The sequence below is a fragment of the Dendrobates tinctorius genome, unplaced genomic scaffold (assembly GCF_039654945.1).
Source record: "Dendrobates tinctorius isolate UK_male_01 unplaced genomic scaffold, ASM3965494v1 ptg000274l, whole genome shotgun sequence".
NCBI lineage: Eukaryota > Metazoa > Chordata > Amphibia > Anura > Dendrobatidae > Dendrobates > Dendrobates tinctorius.
This window is the reverse complement of record NW_027361941.1, coordinates 413321-437508: the sequence shown is the minus strand read 5'-3', so window position 1 is coordinate 437508 and position 24188 is coordinate 413321. Positions and strand designations below refer to the sequence as shown.

The window sequence follows — 24188 nt, the reverse complement described above, 5'->3', positions numbered from 1 at the left end:
TACACATTCAAAATATATGTCTATACATCAGGAGGCAGGCTCAGACGGTGTTAGGCCCAGTATGGATTGCACGTGATTGCACAAAGGTTAGAAAGGGTACCGTATCCCCAGATAACATGTATGGATAGCGTACACATTCAAAATATATGTCTATACATCAGGAGGCAGGCTCAGACGGTGTTAGGCCCAGTATGGATTGCACGTGATTGCACAAAGGTTAGAAAGGGTACCGTATCCCCAGATAACATGTATGGATAGCGTACACATTCAAAATATATGTCTATACATCAGGAGGCAGGCTCAGACGGTGTTAGGCCCAGTATGGATTGCACGTGATTGCACAAAGGTTAGGAAGGGTACCGTATCCCCAGATAACATGTATGGATAGCGTACACATTCAAAATATATGTCTATACATCAGGAGGCAGGCTCAGACGGTGTTAGGCCCAGTATGGATTGCACGTGATTGCACAAAGGTTAGAAAGGGTACCGTATCCCCGGATAACATGTATGGATAGCGTACACATTCAAAATATATGTCTATACATCAGGAGGCAGGCTCAGACGGTGTTAGGCCCAGTATGGATTGCACGTGATTGCACAAAGGTGAGAAAGGGTACCGTATACCCAGATAACATGTATGGATAGCGAACACATTCAAAATATATGTCTATACATCAGGAGGCAGGCTCAGACGGTGTTAGGCCCAGTATGGATTGCACGTGATTGCACAAAGGTTAGAAAGGGTACCGTATCCCCGGATAACATGTATGGATAGCGTACACATTCAAAATATGTCTATACATCAGGAGGCAGGCTCAGACGGTGTTAGGCCCAGTATGGATTGCACGTGATTGCACAAAGGTGAGAAAGGGTACCGTATCCCCAGATAACATGTATGGATAGCGTACACATTCAAAATATATGTCTATACATCAGGAGGCAGGCTCAGATGGTGTTAGGCCCAGTATGGATTGCACGTGATTGCACAAAGGTTAGAAAGGGTACCGTATCCCCAGATAACATGTATGGATAGCGTACACATTCAAAATATATGTCTATACATCAGGAGGCAGGCTCAGACGGTGTTAGGCCCAGTAAGGATTGCACGTGATTGCACAAAGGTGAGAAAGGGTACCGTATCCCCGGATAACATGTATGGATAGCATACACATTCAAAAGATATGTCTATACATCAGGAGGCAGGCTCAGACGGTGTTAGGCCCAGTATGGATTGCACGTGATTGCACAAAGGTTAGAAAGGGTACCGTATCCCCAGATAACATGTATGGATAGCGTACACATTCAAAATATATGTCTATACATCAGGAGGCAGGCTCAGACGGTGTTAGGCCCAGTATGGATTGCACGTGATTGCACAAAGGTTAGAAAGGGTACCGTATCCCCGGATAACATGTATGGATAGCGTACACATTCAAAATATATGTCTATACATCAGGAGGCAGGCTCAGACGGTGTTAGGCCCAGTAAGGATTGCACGTGATTGCACAAAGGTGAGAAAGGGTACCGTATCCCCGGATAACATGTATGGATAGCATACACATTCAAAAGATATGTCTATACATCAGGAGGCAGGCTCAGACGGTGTTAGGCCCAGTATGGATTGCACGTGATTGCACAAAGGTTAGAAAGGGTACCGTATCCCCAGATAACATGTATGGATAGCGTACACATTCAAAATATATGTCTATACATCAGGAGGCAGGCTCAGACGGTGTTAGGCCCAGTATGGATTGCACGTGATTGCACAAAGGTTAGAAAGGGTACCGTATCCCCGGATAACATGTATGGATAGCGTACACATTCAAAATATATGTCTATACATCAGGAGGCAGGCTCAGATGGTGTTAGCCCAGTATGGATTGCACGTGATTGCACAAAGGTTAGAAAGGGTACCGTATCCCCGGATAACATGTATGGATAGCGTACACATTCAAAATATTTGTCTATACATCAGGAGGCAGGCTCAGACGGTGTTAGGCCCAGTATGGATTGCATGTGATTGCACAAAGGTTAGAAAGGGTACCGTATCCCCAGATAACATGTATGGATAGTGTACACATTCAAAATATATGTCTATACATCAGGAGGCAGGCTCAAACGGTGTCAGGCACAGTATGGATTTGACGGCCCAGACTACACAGCGGAGGAGCAGGGAGAGGTAAAGATTGCAAATGCTGGGGCCCTGCCCAAGCAAGGGGGGCCCACTCGTGGGCGTCGGTACTGGCACTGGGCCCCTCATAGTACGGCGGTGTGTCTGACGGCGGGTGTGCACCACCACCGTCAGAGACACTTGATTGCACTATGAGGGACCCTGTGCCAGTGCCCGCGCCCAAGAGTCGGCCTACCCACCTGTCCAGGGCAACGGCACTCGCACGGTGTCGTGCGCTAGGTGGTGACCCCGGCCATGGACAGGCAGCACAGTTAGGGAGTTTTAGAAAGTGGCATATGTTGATGTTGGACATTCAGCTGATGCAAAAGGCGAAATAAGTGAAGTACCAGGAAGAGGTGGACCAAAGCAAGCCATTTTTCTGTCACCCTATGTGTCATCAGGGGAAGGTGGGACAAAATCCTTGGAAACCCATGCGTGGTTCATTTTAATGAAGGTTAGATCATCCACATTTTGGGTTGACAGACGGGTCCTTTTTTCTGTCAGGATTGATCCAGCTGCACTGAAGACTCTTTCCGATAGCACACTTGCTGGGCAAGCAAGCTCCTGTAAGGCATATTGTGCCAATTCAGGCCAGGTGTCCAGTTTAGCGGCCCAATAGTCAAAGGGGAATGACCTGTGTGGGAGAACATCGATATGGGAGGAAAAGTAGTTTGTAACCATAGTTGACAACTGCTGTCTCCTGTCACTTTCCATCGATGCAGTATTACCAGTTGTGTGAGCGGTACTTGAAAAATCAGTCCACAACATTGTCATGAAACCCCTGTCTCCAACGCCACTTCTGCTGTGTACACCACGAACACCTCTGCCAAGCTGACCCCGGCCCGTACGGCTCGTGTGAGAACCATCACCGCTGCTGTGTGCTGGGAATGCCTCAAGCAACCGATTTACCAGAGTTGCTTGTTTATTAGCCAATATTAGGTCAAGGTTCTCCTGTGGCATGATGTTTTGTAATTTGCCTTTATAGCGTGGGTCCAGGATGCTGGCCAACCAGTAGTCGACATCGTTCATCATTTTGGCAATGCGGGGGTCCCTTTTTAGGATCTGCAAGGCATAATCTGACATGTGGGCCAATGTTCCCGGTGTCAATGATGCACTGCGAGTGCTGGTTGGAGGAGCACTTTCTGGCAAATCCACATCCCTCCAGTCACGCACAAACCCTGTACCAGACCTTGCCACGCCAACATTTTCACTTGCCCCACGAGATGCATCCTCCTCCCCTAAGTAATCATCCCCATCATCCTCCTCCTCCTCTTCCTCCACCTCGTCCAGGAGAGGTCCCTGAGCAGACAATGGCTGAATGTCATCAAGGATTCCCTCCTCCTCTTCCTCCTCATCAACATTGGCTGCAGAAGCCTGCTCCTTAAGGTGTGTCAAAGTTTGCATGAGCAGACGCATAAGTGGGATGCTCATGCTTAGGATGGCGTCGTCTGCACTTACCAGCCGTGTGCATTCCTCAAAACACTGAAGGACTTTACAGAGGTCTTTCAGCTTCGACCACTGCTCACCTGTCAACTCCATGTCTGCTCTCAAAGTGCCTGGCCGTGTATCCTCCCACAAATGCATTATGGCCTGCCTCTGCTCGCACAGCCGCTCCACCATGTGCAGGGTGGAGTTCCACCTTGTTGCAATGTCAATAATGAGGCGGTGGTTGGGAAGGTGGAGCAATCGCTGCAGCTTCTGCATACGAACGGAGTGTACAGGCGACCGGCGGATGTGCGCGCACAGTCTTCGCACCTTCTGGAGCAGGGCTGTTAACTCCGGATAATTTTTGAGGAAGCACTGCACCACCAGGTTCAAGGTGTGAGCCAAGCAAGGTATGTGGCTGAGTTTTGAAAGGGCTATGGCTGCCACAAAATTACGGCCGTTATCACTAACTACCTTGCCTGCCTCAAGATGTACACTGCCCAGCCATGACTCAGTTTGTCGCTTCAAGTTCTCGGCCAGCACCTCGGCGGTGTGTCTGTCGCCCAAACTCATCATCTGCAACACAGCCTGCTGACGCTTTCCACTAGCTGCTCGATAGGGGGACACCTCGTGTGCAACAGTGGCAGCTGCAGATGGAGTGCTCGTACGACTGCGCTCTGTGGACGAGCTTTCGCTTCTGGAGGAGGAGGAGGAGGAGGGTCGAACGCCTACAGCCAACTGTTTCCTATACAGTGGGCTAGGCAGCACTGTCCCACCACCGCTGTCCCCTGTGGACCCTGCATCCACCACATTAACCCAGTGCGCAGTGATGGACACGTAACGGCCCTGGCCATGCCGACTGGACCATGCATCAGTTGTGAGGTGCACCTTTCCGCTCACTGACTGCTTGAGTGCATGGACAATGCGGTCTTTCACATGATGGTGGAGGGCTGGGATGGCTTTGCGAGAGAAGAAGTGGCGACTTTGTAGGTCATAGCGTGGTACTGCATAGGCCATGAGTTCGCGTAAAGCTGCGCTTTCCACCAACTGAAAGGGCATCATCTCAAACGAGATTAGTTTGGCAATGTGGGCGTTCAAACCCAGTGTACGCGGATGAGAGACTGAGTACTTTCTTGACCTACTCATAGTGTCTGGGAGGGTGAGCTGGACTTGAGAGCTGCATATGGTGGAAGTAGCGGTGGACAGGGCGGACTGAGAGAGGGTTGATGATGGTGATGGAGTTGGTGTTCTTTCTGATGGCCTAGAATCAGTCTTTCGTTGATATAACAGTGGGATTCCCTGACTGCTGTGGCCTTGCAATGACACCTCAACATTTGCTGCTGTGCTAACCGGTGGGCTTACAGTGGGGGAAACAATGTAGCGTTGCTGACTACCTTCGTTGTGATCAGTTGCACATGTGGCACTTGAGGTTTGGTGTTGTGTCCACGCTTGCAAGTGCATGCTGGTTAAATGTCTAAGCATGCAACTGGTATTCAAATTTTTCAGATTTTTCCCTCGGCTAAAGGTCTTTGCGCACTTCTTACAGATAACCTTGGCCTGATCATGAGGATTTTGTTCAAAAAAGTACCACACTGCACTCTTCCTACTTTGGCAGACATTTTGCGGCCTAGCACGCTGTGATGTTTTGACCCTCTGGACAAGCTGTCCAGCAACTCTTTTGATTTTTGGAACCTGTCTTTGGAGTGCTCCGGGCCTGCCAGATAACAGCTGTTGCGATGTCGATGTGGATGCTCCTCATCTGAGCTATTGGAAGCAGCACCCTCTTCCCCCAAAGGATGCCAATCTGGGTCAACAACTGGGTCATCCATCACCTCCTCTTCAATGTCATGTGCACCTTCCTCTGTGTCACCGTGTATGGTGGTATAGTGTGCGGGAAGGGGCACCTGAGTCTCATCAGGGTCAGAATCTGGCTCTGTACACTGCGAGGACAATGTAGTGCTCTGAGTGAATGTACCAGCAGAATCATCCATCAGCGGCTGTGCATCAGTGCACTCCATGTCAGATTCATCTTGGCCTGGGTAATTCACCATTTGACTTGATAATCCAGGCATGGTATGTGAAAACAGCTCCATGGAGTAATCAGTAGTATGGCCTGCATCATCCTTCAATCTTGGTTGGGGTGAAGGACACAAGGAAAGGTGTGGTTCATGAACATGAGCCTCCAATGACGACTCAGTGCTTTTACTTTTTACAACTGAAGAAGAGGAGGCGATAGAGCTGGAGGCTGAGTCAGCAATGTAAGACAAAACTTTTTCCTGATGCTCTGGCTTTAAAAGCGGTTTGCCAACTCCTAGAAAACTAAGCCTTCGAAGCCTTATGGAGCCAGATGATGACGCAGGCTCAACACCTCCTGCATTCGGTCCTATTTTGCTCTTGCCACTACCATCAGATCCACCACCAACACCATCATTACCAGCTGCCAACCCCCACCCAATTCCACGGCCTCTTCCACCAGCCTTCGTCATTTTTGGTAGAAATGTAGACAAAATCCAACAAACTATATAGTAATGTAAAACAAGGTACAAGGTGTCTATAGGACAGGGGAGATTTTGAATTTCTGCTCACACTAGTGGACACTGGACACTTTTGGATTGTGTGAGGCCCACTGAATATCTGAGCGCTATGTCACAGGCTCGATGGCACAGCTGTGACCAAAGTGACTAGAGGATAAGGGAGATTTTGAATTTCTGCAGACACTTGTGGACACTGGACACTTTTGGATTGTGTGAGGCCCACTGAATATCTGAGCGCTATGTCACAGGCTCGATGGCACAGCTGTGACCAAAGTGACTAGAGGATAAGTGAGATTTTGAATTTCTGCTCACACTAGTGGACACTGGACACTTTTGGATTGTGTGAGGCCCACTGAATATCTGAGCGCTATGTCACAGGCTCGATGGCACAGCTGTGACCAAAGTGACTAGAGGATAAGTGAGATTTTGAATTTCTGCAGACACTGGACACTTTTGGATTGTGTGAGGCCCACTGAATATCTGAGCGCTATGTCACAGGCTCGATGGCACAGCTGTGACCAAAGTGACTAGAGGATAAGTGAGATTTTGAATTTCTGCAGACACTGGACACTTTTGGATTGTGTGAGGCCCACTGAATATCTGAGCGCTATGTCACAGGCTCGATGGCACAGCTGTGACCAAAGTGACTAGAGGATAAGTGAGATTTTGAATTTCTGCTCACACTAGTGGACACTGGACACTTTTGGATTGTGTGAGGCCCACTGAATATCTGAGCGCTATGTCACAGGCTCGATGGCACAGCTGTGACCAAAGTGACTAGAGGATAAGGGAGATTTTGCATTTCTGCAGACACTTGTGGACACTGGACACTTTTGGATTGTGTGAGGCCCACTGAATATCTGAGCGCTATGTCACAGGCTCGATGGCACAGCTGTGACCAAAGTGACTAGAGGATAAGTGAGATTTTGAATTTCTGCAGACACTGGACAATTTTGGATTGTGTGAGGCACACTGAATATCTGAGCACTATGTCACAGGCTCGATGGCACAGCTGTGACCAAAGTGACTAGAGGATAAGTGAGATTTTGAATTTCTGCAGACACTGGACACTTTTGGATTGTGTGAGGCCCACTGAATATCTGAGCGCTATGTCACAGGCTCGATGGCACAGCTGTGACCAAAGTGACTAGAGGATAAGTGAGATTTTGAATTTCTGCAGACACTGGACACTTTTGGATTGTGTGAGGCCCACTGAATATCTGAGCGCTATGTCACAGGCTCGATGGCACAGCTGTGACCAAAGTGACTAGAGGATAAGTGAGATTTTGAATTTCTGCTCACACTAGTGGACACTGGACACTTTTGGATTGTGTGAGGCCCACTGAATATCTGAGCGCTATGTCACAGGCTCGATGGCACAGCTGTGACCAAAGTGACTAGAGGATAAGGGAGATTTTGAATTTCTGCAGACACTTGTGGACACTGGACACTTTTGGATTGTGTGAGGCCCACTGAATATCTGAGCGCTATGTCACAGGCTCGATGGCACAGCTGTGACCAAAGTGACTAGAGGATAAGTGAGATTTTGAATTTCTGCAGACACTGGACAATTTTGGATTGTGTGAGGCACACTGAATATCTGAGCACTATGTCACAGGCTCGATGGCACAGCTGTGACCAAAGTGACTAGAGGATAAGTGAGATTTTGAATTTCTGCAGACACTGGACACTTTTGGATTGTGTGAGGCCCACTGAATATCTGAGCGCTATGTCACAGGCTCGATGGCACAGCTGTGACCAAAGTGACTAGAGGATAAGTGAGATTTTGAATTTCTGCAGACACTTGTGGACACTGGACACTTTTGGATTGTGTGAGGCCCACTGAATATCTGAGCGCTATGTCACAGGCTCGATGGCACAGCTGTGACCAAAGTGATTAGAGGATAAGTGAGATTTTGAATTTCTGCTCACACTAGTGGACACTGGACACTTTTGGATTGTGTGAGGCCCACTGAATATCTGAGCGCTATGTCACAGGCTCGATGGCACAGCTGTGACCAAAGTGACTAGAGGATAAGGGAGATTTTGAATTTCTGCAGACACTTGTGGACACTGGAGACTTTTGGATTGTGTGAGGCCCACTGAATATCTGAGCGCTATGTCACAGGCTCGATGGCACAACTGTGACCAAAGTGACTAGAGGATAAATGAGATTTTGAAATTCTGCAGACACTGGACACTTTTGGATTGTGTGAGGCCCACTGAATATCTGAGCGCTATGTCACAGGCTCGATGGCACAGCTGTGACCAAAGTGACTAGAGGATAAGTGAGATTTTGAATTTCTGCTCACACTAGTGGACACTGGACACTTTTGGATTGTGTGAGGCCCACTGAATATCTGAGCGCTATGTCACAGGCTCAATGGCACAGCTGTGACCAAAGTGACTAGAGGATAAGGGAGATTTTGAATTTCTGCAGACACTTGTGGACACTGGACACTTTTGGATTGTGTGAGGCCCACTGAATATCTGAGCGCTATGTCACAGGCTCGATGGCACAGCTGTGACCAAAGTGACTAGAGGATAAATGAGATTTTGAAATTCTGCAGACACTGGACACTTTTGGATTGTGTGAGGCCCACTGAATATCTGAGCGCTATGTCACAGGCTCGATGGCACAGCTGTGACCAAAGTGACTAGAGGATAAGGGAGATTTTGCATTTCTGCAGACACTTGTGGACACTGGACACTTTTGGATTGTGTGAGGCCCACTGAATATCACAGCGCTATGTCACAGGCAGAAATTGGCTAGTGTATCACAAACTACAAGGTGTATGTAGAATTGGGCAGAGTAGGAATCTCCCTAGAGTGCAGGTCTGTAAGAACGGAACATGTCCTCGACTTATTCTCACAGAGTGACACAGATAGCTTCACTGTGGCTGTGATAACAGCCGTTACACGGTACTGTGTGAGGAGCGTACACCGCTGTATGGTGTGAAAAAATGCATGCTCAGTACCTCAGCAGGACAAAAAAAAAAAAATTGGGATTGCTTTTAAAAAAGCAGTTTGCAGAGCAGTGGGTAAACAGCAATGCAGCTGTCAGGAAGCCTTAGAAGGCAGCCCAACAACCAACACCACTGATACACCACTATATAGCCTCCCCTTGCACTGCACACACAGTGACTGGTGTGTTGTACAGGCACAATCCCTAGCAGCAGAAGCAGTTTTTTTTTCTTCTTCCCTGCCTAACGCTCTCCCTACAGATTCAGCAGCAACCTCTCCCTATGCTAAGATCGGCAGAAGATGGCGGTCGGCGTGTACGCCCTTTTATACCCCCTGTGACGCCCACCAAAGCAAGCCAATCACTTGCATGCCCTTCTGAAAGATGGTGGTGACCCGTGCCCATGTCATCACGTTGCCCACAGTGTCCGTGGATCCTGATTGGCTGAAAAAGAGCGCAAAACAAACTTTTGAAACGCGACTTTGGCACGTAAGTCGCCGACCTCGTGGCCGACCTCATCCTAGGGTCGGGTTTAGTTTCATGAAACCCGACTTTGCCAAAAGTCGGAGACTTTTGAAATTTTTCGACCCGTTTCGCTCAACTCTACACATGTCACAAAGTACTGTACAGAGTGCTGCACTTTTGTGATATGTTAAATCAACTGTTTCCATCTGTAAACCTCACAACTGATTGCATTATAGTGTCAGAGCATTTTGCCTGCACTTTTAACAAGCCATTTTCCAAAACGTTTCATGTCATTCTCCGCAAGGAGAAACAGTACTTCTTGGATGCCTCCATCACAACCAAACCAGATCTCACACTTTGCACTGACGAGGGGCAGTACCCTGAAACACAGTGTCTGCAAACTGAGATTCTCATTTTGGCTTTTATCCTAAGTCATGTAACAAGGCTCGTTGTCTCTGAAGAGACAGTTTACATATTTCCCAGAGGAGCATTGCGGCTTTAAGCCTCCTCATCTTGGCATGCTTAGCATGTCATTCTCTGCAAGGAGAAACAATACTTCTTGAATATAAAACATTTTTGTGTTGCAAAAACAGCACAAAAAAAATAAACGGATTCAAAAAATGTAGCGTGAATGAGGCCTGATTTAGGTGGGGAATGTAAACCACTCTAAACTTAAAACATTTTGTGACCTTTTACCTGACCCAGCACTGAGCTGCTTTTTTGCAAGTTTTGTTGCAGACGTAACAATTTTCATGTCAGGTGTCCTGCAAGTTACATTAGACTAGCTCTTATTCCATTATTACATCAGAATATAGCAGTGTCAATGATCTCTACAAAGAGAGAGGTGTACTAGCACAAACATCAGTCAGCTTCCACAGCAATTCACTGTCTACAAGTATGATTTCAGTTCTATCCAAAAGTGGGAAGAAGTTGGTCTACGAGAATCACATTTACGTATTTTCCAAATGAACGGCTGACGATGTCCATTCCATCTGGGTGTGTGAAAAACGGTCGACTTGCAAGGGACGTGTTTGGACCAATGAATGAAGCATCTGGTGAAGTGGTGAAAGTAATCAGTCCCCACAACCACGCAGGGCAAGCAGCAGGACCTGAAGCAATCCGACTTGTCAATGAGGCGGTCACCAGGGCAAGGACAACACAGGAGACACCACAACAGATTCTCCTAGAAGTCATTTCAGGAGCCCATTCTAATGCTGTCGCACTTCTCCCAAGGAAAGCAACACTGAAGAGAACAATACGATTATCAAGGCAACTTGGCAATATTCCAAGGTTGCCCCAAACCCTTGATCATATGTTGGGGTAAACCAGGGGCATATCTAGGGGGGGCAGCCGGGGCAGTTGCCCCGGGTGCAGCTGGCAGGGGGGCGCAGTCGTGCCGCCTAATGCAGCGGTCCGCAGTGTCCTCCCTGGCGGCTGCGTTCTGCCGCCCCCCTGGCCTGAGAATCGGCAGTTCTCTGTGTCAGCTGTCAAGCTGACAGCTGGTGCAGAGAAGGTGCACGTGCCAGTTCCCAGGGAACAATTGTACTGGCGTCTATACCCAGAGCGAACGATGTTGGTAAGTGCTCCACTGTGGAGCTGAAGACGCCGAAGATGGTGGGTTATTTAATGTGTGGGGGGGGATTTGGAGTGGGGTTGGGGGGTTATTTAATGTGTGGGGGGATTTGGAGTGGGGATGGGGGTTATTTAATGTGTGGGGGGATTTGGAGTGGGGTTGGGGGGTTATTTAATGTGTGGGGGGATTTGGAGTGGGGATGGGGGGGTTATTTAATGTGTGGGGGGAGTGGAAGAGGGGATGGGGGATTTAATGTGTGTGGGGAGATTTGAGGACAAAAAATGAAGAGTATGTATGAGGAGACAGTATGGGGGATGGGTGCAGACAGTATTGGGAGCGAACAGGTTAATGTATGTGGACACAGTATGGGGTATGAGGGTGATGGGATGTGTGCAGACACCGTATGGGGAGTCGGGGGTATGTGTGAGCAGACAGTTTAGAGAGGGAGGGGGTAAATATATGAGGAGACAGTATGGTGAACAGAGGGGATATTAGAGGAGACAGTATGAGGAGGGAGGGGAGTAGTGTGAGGTGACAGTATATTGCAGACATTTTTATTCAGGAGCATTATAATGACACTTCTATCTTTAAGGGGATCGTGTGGAGATTTGCTGCAGAAGACCGGAGAAGATGGACGTCTACAGAGACAGCTGTGGATGAGAAAACTCATCATGGGGTCTGGACAAGAAGAAAAGGAGAACGACTGCAGAGATGACGTCATCTATAAGGTACCTAGATGTAAATATTATTTGTGATACTGACTAATTCTCATGTTTTTATTTTTTAGGAGCATTAAAGGGGTTGTTCAGGTTTGTGCTGAGTCTGCAGACATTCTATGTGACTGCAGACTTCTGAATTCTCACAGTGCTCACTGAACGCTGTTAGGATTCTCTCATGCCGATAATATACATACATGCGGTCACATGCTGACTAGACGTGTGTGGCCTCACTCAATGAAAATGAACAGAGCGAGGCCGGGCACGTCTAGTTGGAATGTGGCCAGAAGTATATAAATCACATGCTTGTGCTGACATGACTGTATATCGGCAAGGGAGAATCCTAAATGTGTGCACTGCATTAGTTGTGAGAATTCAGAAGCCTGCAACATCAGGATTCAGCTCTGCAGGTTCCAGTAGTCATCACATGGACACTTCACTCATATGAGACTTTCATAGTTATGGTCCTGTGACAACGAGCTTCAATTCCTGCTTTCAGTTTTTTACTGAATATTGAGAGGATTAGGGAGAGCAGCTCGTGGGTACATGGCTAAGTGTGCAAGTCGCAGATGTACTTGGGGGGGGCGCCGAACCAAATTCTTGCCCCGGGTGCCAGAAAGCCTAGATACGCCTCTGGGGTAAATCACTGTTTGGGCACACGTTGTGGCTTGGAATGGAGGGAGCACTGATTGACTTTTTGAACGCAAAATTGGCTGGAATAAATGGTGGCGCCATGTCACGTTTGGAGACCCCGTGATGTGCCTAAACAGTGGAACCCCTCAATTCTAACTCCAACTCTAACCCCAACACACCCCTAACCATAATCACAATCCTAATCATAACCCTAACCACAACCCTAACCCCAACACACCCCTAGCCCTAATCCCCACTCTAACCCTAACCGCAAGCCTAACCCTAATCCCAACCCCAACCCACCCCTAACCTTAACCCTAATTCCAACCCTAACCATAATTCCAACCCTAACCCTAATTCCATCCCTAACCCTAATTCCAACACTAACCATAAATCTAACCCTAATTCCAACCCTAACCCTATTTCTAACCTAACCCTAATTCCAACCCTAACCCTATTTCTAACCCTAATTCCAACCCTAACCCTAATTCCAACCCTAACCCTAACCCTAACCATATTTCTAACCCTAATTCCAACCCTAACCCTAATTCTAACCCTAATGGAAAAATAAAAACATTTTGTGCAGCGTTGCAGATTCGACAGGCACACTGCACATGTGCCCGCCATTTTCTAAGATGGCGGCGCCCATGAGCCGAGACGGTGGGACACCGGGACAGCCAGAGGGACTTTGTAAGTACCGTGGGGGGTGATTGGAAGGTGAGGGGGAGCGGAGAGAATGGGAGGGGGCGCAGATGATGACAGCGGCGATCGGCCCTGCCTGTAGGTGTGGGGGAGTTGGGTCTCAGTCTCCAGCCATGGCAGATGCTATTGCATTGGTGAAATATTACAAATCGCTGATTCGCTGCTTCACTTTTAACAGCCAATCTGAGCGATCATAGGCATGTGGGGGCTAAGCCATACCCCCTGGGGTTAACTATAAAGTGTCCTCTGTGTGCGGGTCGGGTGACCTTTCAGTGACCCCGGTCACCCTACCCGCAGTGGGGCAATCAATTCATGACGCCACATAGGCGTGATGGGTCGTATTGGCTCGACTTTTCATGACGCCTATGTGGCGTCAAAGGTCGGAAGGGGTTCAAAGGGAAACTTTGAGGATAGTATAATGTAGGGTGAATCCTACTGATTCCAATTATGCCTCACTTGTTTAGTTGCAGTCTGATTCTCTGCTCAGCTTCAAAGTAGAAGTCCTGCCTTTAAGATACAGTGGTCTGCCATGTTCATAAGCAGAGTGGCAACCTTGTCCACCAACCATGATTTGCAGGTATCCAGCATTGTCAATCACAGCCAGAGGACAAGGTTGTCGCATCAGACCAGCACCAATAGATGTCAATTTTAGTGTAGAATTTTCTGGTATAAATTAGCTGCAGATCATCTGCTGCAACTACTTAGTGCATGTGAATGGACCTTAAGGATTCATTAACATGTCTCCTAACCTCTGTGGATTGTCCACGACTGTTGATCTACAGCTATTCTGGTGGAGATAATTCTACACCAAAATCTCTGTTTAGCTCTATGGATTTAGGTGCAGGTTTTAGTGCAGGATTTTAGCCCCTTGTCTGAATGGCTGAAATCTTCTTTGCATATTGGCAGCATACATTCACATGCAGGGACATAAGTAGCTTGGCCCTGGCCCCATAACAAAGTTTTGAAGGGGCCTGGGCCCCCCTTCCTCCACGATGCCCTGCCCCTTTAGCCACGCCCCCTGCCAACAGCCTGAAATTAAGTTCCAATGCTGAATTAGTGCTGGGAAGAAGGTACCCCGTGCTCCGGTAGGTGCCGGTCACCTACCGGAGCATGGCAGGGGGTTAATTAATATTCACCACCTGCTGCTACACGCTGCGTTCCTCTGCTTTGATACAGGACCTGGAATAATGTATGCATTCATGTGATCGCTCACATCTCAGGATCTGCATCTAACCCTAACCCTGCAGCAGCAGGCAGTAATAATTTATCCTTGCCAGGCTCCAGTAGGTGACAGGCACCTACCAGAGCATGATAGATCCAGGGGGCCCGCTGTTCATGGGCATATTACACCCCTTCGCGGCAGGCCCCTGACGGCCCGAGGGCAGTGGCGTCCCCTGCCTACATGGTAGGTACGCCACTGCTGCACTGCATGTCATTTTTTTTTAACTGTGCATTTTTTCATCAGCATGTGGATGGGATTTAGACCTTTACGCTGCATATGACCCCGACCTAATGAACCGTTGAGTTAGTATGCTTATTTTTCACAAATACTTCTTACATGTTTTCTCGTTTTTCCTGATGCAAACCTTTTATTATCATGGAATTCTGCATTTTGTTAGTTTCTGCTGCCGTTATTCCTTTCACGACTTTGAAAATGTGACATTTTTGAAGCTTGGAAGCATTTTTGAACAGGAATATATCATTTTCCACTGGGACAATACATGTCTTAGAAAAAGCTATTGTTTAGCTCCTTCACACCAGATTTTACTTCAATTTAATGTTTGTTATAAAATCAGAAAATCTGAAGCAAAATGTGAGTTTTTACTGTGAGATAAGAAGAACGGATGCTTCTGATTAGGAAAATTTATTGTGAATTCATCCCGAAATTCTCTGCCTGCTACGTGTTACTTTTTCTTTTGTCTCTCATTATTTCCTGTACTAATACTTTCACTTTTAATTAGGAAGTGGACTCAGCCGTATCTTGATATTTGGAACAAGAGACAATCTCCATCTACTGGCCCAAAGTAAAGAGTGGTTTGCTGAGGGCATGTTTTCCACTACACCATCCCTGTTCAAGCAACTTTACACAATCCATGTGCCAAATAATAAAATTGCAATATTTTTTTGAATACATATGAAAGAATAACGCTATAAAACATGTACAAAATAGGGACAACAATGTGCAAAAAATGAGCGAACCGTATATTTGTGTGATTCACCGCGCTATGCTGAGCAGATGTATACAAAAAAAAAAAGGGGGAATAAATACTTAACAGCAGTTATACGTACTTACTTAAAAATGAAGTTGATGTAGAATATTCTGTGTAAGTTGAGATGTCTACGTGGTAAGTAGTTTGCAGGTTATCTGATGGTACTACACACACTTTACAAATTTTAAATTCGCTAGAGTGGAATAGCAACTCCATTCTGGGAACATTAGATATTAAGTCTCTTTATACAGTCATAGACCCATTGAAAGGCTGCCAGGCAGCCCAATTTTTTCTTGACACTCTGGGAACATATCATAATTCCCAAATAGCGTTCATTGTTGAGTGTATTGAATTTATACTCAAGCACAACTATTTTTCATACGACAACCAATATTATTTACAGACACACGGCACTGCTATGGGCATGCGATTCGCGCCCAGTTTTGCAAATTTATACGTAGGCATGTGGGAAAATGATTTGATCTTTCAAAACAACAGCCTTCATAAAGGCCTGAGATTATGGAAGTGTTTTATCGATGACATACTTTTTGTCTGGGATGGCGCACTCTTAGACTTACAAACATTCATTGCTAGTCTAAATACAAATTCATACGGCCTGGAATTTACACCTACATATAGCAAGACTAGTGTGAACTTCCTTGACTTAACGATCGGTGTAGAACACAATAAATTAATCACCAAGGGATACCACAAGGAAGTGGATTCAAACAGCTATATTCACATTAATAGCTGTCACCTACCGGTGTGGTTAACAAATATACCCAAAAGCCAATACGTGAGGGTAAAAATAAATTGTACAAATACCCAGGATTTCCATAAGGAAACAGAACGTCTGACAGACCAGTTCATGGAAAAAGGCTATGATCCTCAACAATTGAACCAAACCAAGAAAGAGGTGGAAAACATGTCTAGAACATCTCTAATATACAAATCTCAGAATAGTGACACTCCACTTAGTATTCAAGATCAAATTAAAAAATGACCTATTATTACACAATTTCATGTGGGCTATAAACGATTCAATAACATTATTCGGAAATATTGGCCAATATTACAGGGGGATAAACACATAGGGGAATTGCTACCGCAACGTCCTAGATTTGTTTACACTAGATCCCAGAATTTAGGGCTTCTAGTGGCACCCACCACAAAAATGATCAAACCCATAACAAGGCCATCCTTACGCCAAACTCTCCTTACTAATTCAAATACACAACCATCTGGGTTTTTGGCATGTGGGAGATGCTTATGTTGCAATAGAACGTTGACACAAAGGAAGTTACAAACGACATTCACAGATATGACAAATAATACATTTAGTATTAGAGATGAAATAACATGCCAAACTAAGGGGGTGATATATATACTCAGGTGCCCTTGCAATAAAATCTATGTAGGCAGAACCAAGAGACATTTAATGGATAGGATTAAGGAGCACCTGGATAACATTAAAAAAGGATTCAAAGGTCACCCCTTATCGCGTCATTTTTTGGACAAACATAATCAGTCTTACAAGGGGGTATCCTATTGTGGAATCCAGGTGGTCCCCCAAAATCCAAGGAAGGGCAACTATCTGAAAGTTATGTCAAGAGTGGAGTCAAAGTGGATTTACACTCTTGACAGCCTGGCCCCAAAAGGCCTCAACCATGAGATTGAGCTATATGCTTTTTAGATAAAATTATTAAAACATTAATCTTATTTTTAGAATTTTTTTATTTATTTATTTTTTATTCATTTTTAATACACTTATTGTTATTTCTATCTACATTTTATGAAACATGCAATTAAGGATGTACATACTACATCCGTGCGTCAGTTTTCATCTTTATCCATATTTTCTTTATATAGAGATTCACGATGAGTACCATATGGTCAAATTAGTCCTTCCCCCCCCCCCCCTTCCGTTTCTATCCTTTTTTTCGGTATTATTTTTTTTTTTTTTTTTTTTTGCTAAAGTGCTGGTAGCACACATATACTTTTTAGAAAATGTAGGTATCTATTTTATTACCGTGCGGAGGGTCAATCTGCTCGTGTAACCCTCCATACTCATGTTTTATTTATTTAGTTCCAGTAAAATTATTTGAAATTATCTTAAAATTGGTATAAATAAAAGTTATGTTTTAGTTTAGTATATTATGCACACAAGTTAGGTATACTTTTATTATTTAGGAGACAAAGCGGACTATCCATTTTCTTAAATCAACAATATAATATTGCAATTATAGCAGCAAGGCGTATCTTGAGGCAACAATACACACAGAGAAAGGAAAAAAAAAACAAAAAAAAAAAAACCCATACATTTCTGCCCAAGACTAATGATTGGTATGGGTTGCAGCTGGGTGAGCTATTATATAAGGACGGGCTGACAGGCATTCAGCATAGCCCTGACGAAGAGGGAAGCCCCCCTCGAAACATGTTGGTTGGTTTGTGCCTCTCGTGCACCTGTCCTCCTCCCTGCCTGTGACGTCACAGTAGCTCCACCCCCCCACTCTCGCCGCGTCCTCGTCAATACTACCGGCCGGAGTACACGAGGTGCTGGCGTCTACCCGCTCCCCTACTACACGCTGCATAGCTTATCACTCCATCAGCAGCTGCTGCCTCAGCCAGACTGTGACAGAGCAATCACGTGAAGTAAGTGCATAGAAGTCCTACCAGGACTAACTGGCTACTGGAACACTAGCACTATTTGTGGGTTTAGTGGATCCCTCCTTACCCAGCACTTTCTCAATTTTTTAACAGTGGATATCGTCCCTGCACCGGCTGTAAATAAAGCCAACAAAGACCATTATAGAGAGTCTATCAGGATTTACACCTGGGTAGCATAACAAATCTAGCACAAGTAAGTGCATATGTACCCCAGGAACTGAGACTGAATATCAAGGTTGTGGTCACTGTTAGTAATTGAAATTCTCTTCATATTTAGTATTGTATCAATTGATCCACCATAAAGGGAACACCCCGAAGAGAATATAAGCGTTAAGATACAACCAGTGAGTATGGTGGACATGCAGGGAGTGGTGTGACCTTTTGTATGTTGTATTGGTACCTTAATATATCATTGTTCCAATAGCATCAGCAGCTATAAAAACGAGATCTCTACCATCAGATAACCTGCAAACTACTTACCACGTAGACATCTCAACTTACACAGAATATTCTACATCAACCTCATTTTTAAGTAAGTATGTATAACTGCTGTTAAGTACTATTTCCCTTTTTTTTTTTTTTAATACACATCTGCTCAGCATAGCGCGGTGAATCACACAAATATACGTTTCGCTCAGACTTTATAACAGGAGCCGACACAGTCCTGTCTCTTCACCAGCTGCATCTGAGTTTTTTGGATAGGTATCGTCCGTGTTACTTTACCGTAATTATTTTAGACTTAACAAGTGTCCCTCATTCAGTATTTACATAAAGGGTAAGATTGGAGATGAGATTATTATAGCATTACTTGATTATTTAAACTATTTGCATAGTTTTTCCCTCTCTGCTTTAGAAGTCAACAAACTGGCTCCATAACAGAATGAATAATTAGCATATCAGCAAACATCACCAGTGATAAAGGATAAGCGCACAATAAAAGTCAATATTACCGGCTTACACAAACAAAAGTCTGTTTTCTTGACCAACCAGAAATCAACAATTACATTTAAAGCCAACATACAGATAACATTCTATTATTCTTCGTTTGCTAAAAATAGTCATCTGGTTCATTAAGATACAATGCTGTATGTCTTCACAATGACAAAAGTAAAAACAAAAAGTTTTTAAAAATATAAAAAAATATAAAAGTTCAAATCACCCCCCTTTCGCCCCTTTCAAAATAAAACAATAAAAAATCAAACATACACATATTTGTTATAGCCGAGTTCAGAATCGCCCGATCTATCAATATAAAAAAGAATTAACCCGATCGCTAAATGGCGTAACGAGAAAAAAGGTCAAAACGCCAGAATTACTTTTTTTGGCCGCAACATTGCATTGAAATACAATAAAGGAAAGACCAAAAGATCGTATCTGCACCAAAATGGTCTCCATTAATAACGTCAGCTCGGCACACAAAAAATAAGCCTTCACCCAACCCGAGATCATGAAAAATGGAGACACAACGGGTATCGGAAAATGGCGCAATTCTTTTATACTTTACCTAATAAAGAGGAGTTATTTTTACTGATACAGTGGGTATGGAAAGTATTCAGACACCTTTAAATTTTTCACTCTTTGTTTCATTGCAGCCATTTGGTAAATTCAAATTCATACTATCTATTCCTGACACTGGAGGGGCTTATAAACTTCCGAAGTATATAGATTGATGTTTGGGATCTGCCAATATGGGGCTAGTTTTCTGACTGTTCTGAATAACATGATACATGATTTTAGTTTTTTTTTTTTTTGTTTAGTCTCGCTTGAATAAAGGTCAATATTAAATAGTCTCCTGATGAGTCGCCTTTGGTGAGGACGATGAAACCCGTAGAAATGAAAGGCTTGGAGAGTGTGTAAATGTCACCTCACCCTATATACTGAGATGTGGGGTACATGTTTTTTCTATTAGTCACCTACTGACTAACCTTCAGGGGGTGAATTATGGGTATAGTTTTATATTTGCAATTAATAAGGTTTAGTTTTTTCCTTTCGTCAGCAAACATGAGGAATGACAAGAGACAACCCATTTAAGAAAATTCCATTTTGGTTAAAACTATTCCAACATTATGAACATATAAAAGTCTTCTCCCCTATGTGACATCTCTGATGTTTATTAACAGTTGATTTCCAAGTAAAATATTTCCCACATTAAGAAAATGAAAAAGGCTTCTCCTCTATGTGACTGCTCTGATGTCTAACAAGAAGTGCTTTCTGGTTAAAATATTTCCCACATTCTGAACTGGAAGAAGACTTCTCCCCTGTGTGAGTTCTCTGGTGGGTAAGAAAACGTGATTTCTGTGCAAAATATTTCCCACATTTTAAACATGAAAAAGGCTTCTCTCCTGTGTGGATTCTGTGGTGCTTAACACAATCTGATTTCTGTATAAAACATTTCCCACATTCTGAACAGGGAAAAGGCTTCTCCCCTGTGTGAATTCTCTGGTGATTAACACAAGCTGATTTATTGTTAAAACATTTCCCACATTCTGAACAGGAAAAAGGCTTCTCCCCTGTGTGAATTCTCTGGTGGGCAACAAAATGTGCTTTCTGTGCAAAATATTTCCCACATTCTGTACAAGAAAAGGGTTTCTCCCCTGTGTGAGTTCTCTGGTGCTTAACACAATTTGATTTCATGTTAAAACATTTTCCACATTCTGAACATGAAAAAAGTTTCTCCCCTGTGTGAGTTCTCTGGTGCTTAACACAATTTGATTTATTGTTAAAACATTTTCCACATTCTGAACAGGAAAAAGGCTTCTCCCCTGTGTGAGTTCTATGGTGATTAACCAAATCTGATTTCTTGTTAAAACATTTCCCACATTCTGAACATGAAAAAGGCTTCTCCTCTTTGTGAGTTCTCTGGTGCTTAACACAATTTGATTTCTTGTTAAAACATTTCCCACATTCGGAACATGAAAAAGGCTTCTCCCCTGTGTGATCTCTCTGGTGCGTAACACAATCTGATTTTTTGTTAAAACATTTCCCACATTCTGAACAGGGAAAAGGCTTCTCCCCTGTGTGAGTTCTCTTGTGGGTAAGAAAATGTGATTTCTGTCCAAAACATTTCCCACATTCTGAACATGAAAAAGGTTTCTCCCCTGTGTGAGTTCTCTGGTGAATAACACATTGTGATTTCTGGTTAAAACATTTCCCACATTCTGAACATGAAAAAGGCTTCTCCCCTGTGTGAGTTCTCTGGTGGTTAACAAAATGTGATTTCCGTGCAAAATATTTCCCACATTCTGAACAGGAAAAAGGCTTCTCCCCTGTGTGAATTCTCTGATGTGTAACAAAATGTGATTTATGTGCAAAACATTTCCCACATTCTGAACAGGAAAAAGGCTTCTCTCCTGTGTGGATTCTCTGGTGGGCAACAAAATGAGATTTCTTGTTAAAACATTTCCCACATTCTGAACATGAAAATGACTTCTTTGCTTTAGGAGCAGTTTGCTTTTTATTGCCTCTTTTGTGACTTTGATTTTCCTTAGTAGTCAGTAATGAATCAGAAGATGGGACCTGTTTCATAGGATCAGATGGCAGATCTTTGCTGTGAATGGATGATGATATATCTGGAGTAACAGCAATCACTTCAGTTGTATCTAGTAGGATCTCAAGATCATCAGATTTCAAAATTAAAGATGTCAGCTGTCCCTCTGATCTCCTGGTATAGTCATCTGCTAAGATAAAAACAATTATTTTTTAATAAAATATCCTTGAGTTTTATATTTTTGAACATTTCTACTTAAACTGTCCATAAAAATGGCAAGCTATGTATAAAACTTTAATTATTTACCAAGACAATGACAGTTCACAGTCTAATAGAAAACCTTGTTGGATGAACCAGTAGTGTGCGGTGTTCAACTGTTTGTTCATTCTGCCTCCCAAATATCGAATAGAAAGAAACCAATCAATGTTATGTAGGCGAAAATAATACCAATTCTCATCTCACAAAAAACAAGTCCCCACTCAGGTCCATCATCTGTCAATGGAAAAACAGAGGTTCCCGCACTATTAGTGGCTCAAAGGCTGCTGAAAAGCAACAAGGTTTCTATAAACCAATCCAGCAAAATCCGCTCTCACTTCGGGTCTTGCAGTGTGCGCAAACAACATTTAGGATCCCTGTATTGAGCAATATTATAGTGAGAAGAACCCACTTAATTTTTGGTGTGTGTCTCCTGGAGCACAATCTGGGCACTATGTGCTGGGTAATAAAATGGCAGATGTGTAATTTTCACTCTCCAACATCCACTGCGTGTTAATTTCTGGAACGTGACTGTGGAGTCAAAATATTCACTCCTCCTAAGGATTATAACCCTCAGTGAATTAATTTATAAAATGGAATCACTTTATGGGGATTTCGACTATTCTGGATTTCTGTCATTTAGTTATATTAGGGCTTCTGCATATGGTGTGTCCAATCTCATCTGGGATCTGTTCCAGCTGTCCAGCTGGAGTAATCTGCTCCCTACTTCAGCCAATTGGAAAGTACCACACCCTACTAAAGCGCAAAGCACATGGCCGGAATCTGCCAGATACAGCGCTGTTCTCTGGTTCAGTCCTCTGTGCTCAGCTTGTGACTTGTGTATTTGTTTCCTGTTGTGACCGTGGCCCGTTTACTGACTACTCTTGTGTCTTCTGATTCTGTCCTTCTGGTTCTGACCCAGCTACCTGACTATTCTTCTTGCCATCTAACACCACAGAATAGCAGGTAACACCATGGTCCAAGCCTAGAGGTCCCAGTGTAAGTCCAGATCCATGTAAAGGTGTAAAAGGGCAATGAGCAAGGCAATCCTTGGGATATGGACAGCAGAGAAGATAGAGCCAAGCATGTTCATGGTGGACATCTTTTGAGCTGCCAGGTGACCATGAACAGTGCTCCCAATACATTGTGTCTGCAAACTATTCCAGCTAGATCTGCATTCAAATAGCTAAATGGCGCTCCTTCCCTTCTGAACACTGCCATGTGCCCAGACAGTAGTGTACAATCGTATGTAGGGTATAGTGCGAATCTGGAAAATAATTTGTAAGATCCATTTGTTTTCTATTATCCTTTGTGAAGAATTCCAAAGTTACCACCACATAAAGTGACACACGTCAGATATTAATAATGGGGCCTGATTAGGAACTACTGAAATGATCAAACTCCACAGTCTCCATCAGTAATAAATGAGTAGCTAGTGGTGAAACCTCTCTGGGGTAATTAGAGTATGGGTCTCGGAGACTTCACAATCTATACTATCCTAAGCTCCAATATTTTCTGTCAGATGAGTTTCAAGAAGAAATATTAGGCATTTAAAGAGAACTGTGTATAAGGCCGGTTTCACACGTCCTGATATTTCCGGTACAGGAGACGTCCATGTGTGCAATACTTGTGGTACCCGTGTGACAACCATGTGCAGCATCAGTACCACATGGACGGCCGGCAGGGAAGAAGCGCTATAGTAAGCCCTGTTCCCCGGTGGCCGGTGCTGAAGACGCTCTCATCATTCTCCCCTGCTCTGCCGGCGGGGTGAATGATGAGAGTTATATTAAAGTCAGAATGATGACAGCAGGTGGGGGCTTTTGGGTCTATTACCCCCTTCAACCTACACCTGCTGCTACTAAGAAGAGTGGCAGCAGGAGCGGATGATGGGAGTATTCCTCACCCGCCGCCTGCACTATAAGTAAATGAATGAAAAAAACGGCATGGGTTCCCCTGTATTTTCTATAACTAGTCTGGCAAAACTCACAACTGGGGGCTGCAACCCTCATCTGTCAGCTTCAGCAAGGCTGGTTATCAAGAAAAGAGGGGTCCCCACAGTTTTTTTTATTTAATAATTTAAGAAAACGCCCTGGGGTCCCCTCCATTTTTGACAACCAGCCTTGCTAAAGCTGACATCTGGGGGCTGGTATTCTCAAGCTTGTAAGGGGCCATGGATATTAACCCCCCCCAGCCTAAAAATAGCAGCACGCAGCTGCCCAGAAAAGCCACATCTATTAGATGCGCCATTCTGGTGCTTTGCCCGGCTCTTCCCACTTGCCCTATAGTGGTGGCAAGTGGGGTTCATATTTGTGGGGTTGATGTCACCCTTGTATTGTCATGTGACATCAAGCCCACGGCTTAGTAATGGAGAGATGTCTATAAGACA

At 44.5% G+C, this 24188-nt stretch overlaps 1 protein-coding gene across 2 annotated transcripts in view; it reads right to left on the bottom strand.

The window, feature by feature from the left end:
• Nucleotides 1-20086: 20086 nt before the first annotated feature.
• The window catches only part of LOC141072498 (uncharacterized), a 40038-nt gene continuing 35936 nt past the window's right edge, over nt 20087-24188 (bottom strand). The window contains exon 11 of one of the 2 annotated variants that reach the window (XM_073559772.1): nt 20087-21737. In XM_073559772.1, coding sequence (XP_073415873.1) covers nt 20209-21737 — 1529 coding nt within the window. In that variant the 3' untranslated portion in view covers nt 20087-20208. The remainder of the gene's footprint in view (nt 21738-24188) is intronic. The other variant, XM_073559773.1, reaches the window with a different exon arrangement.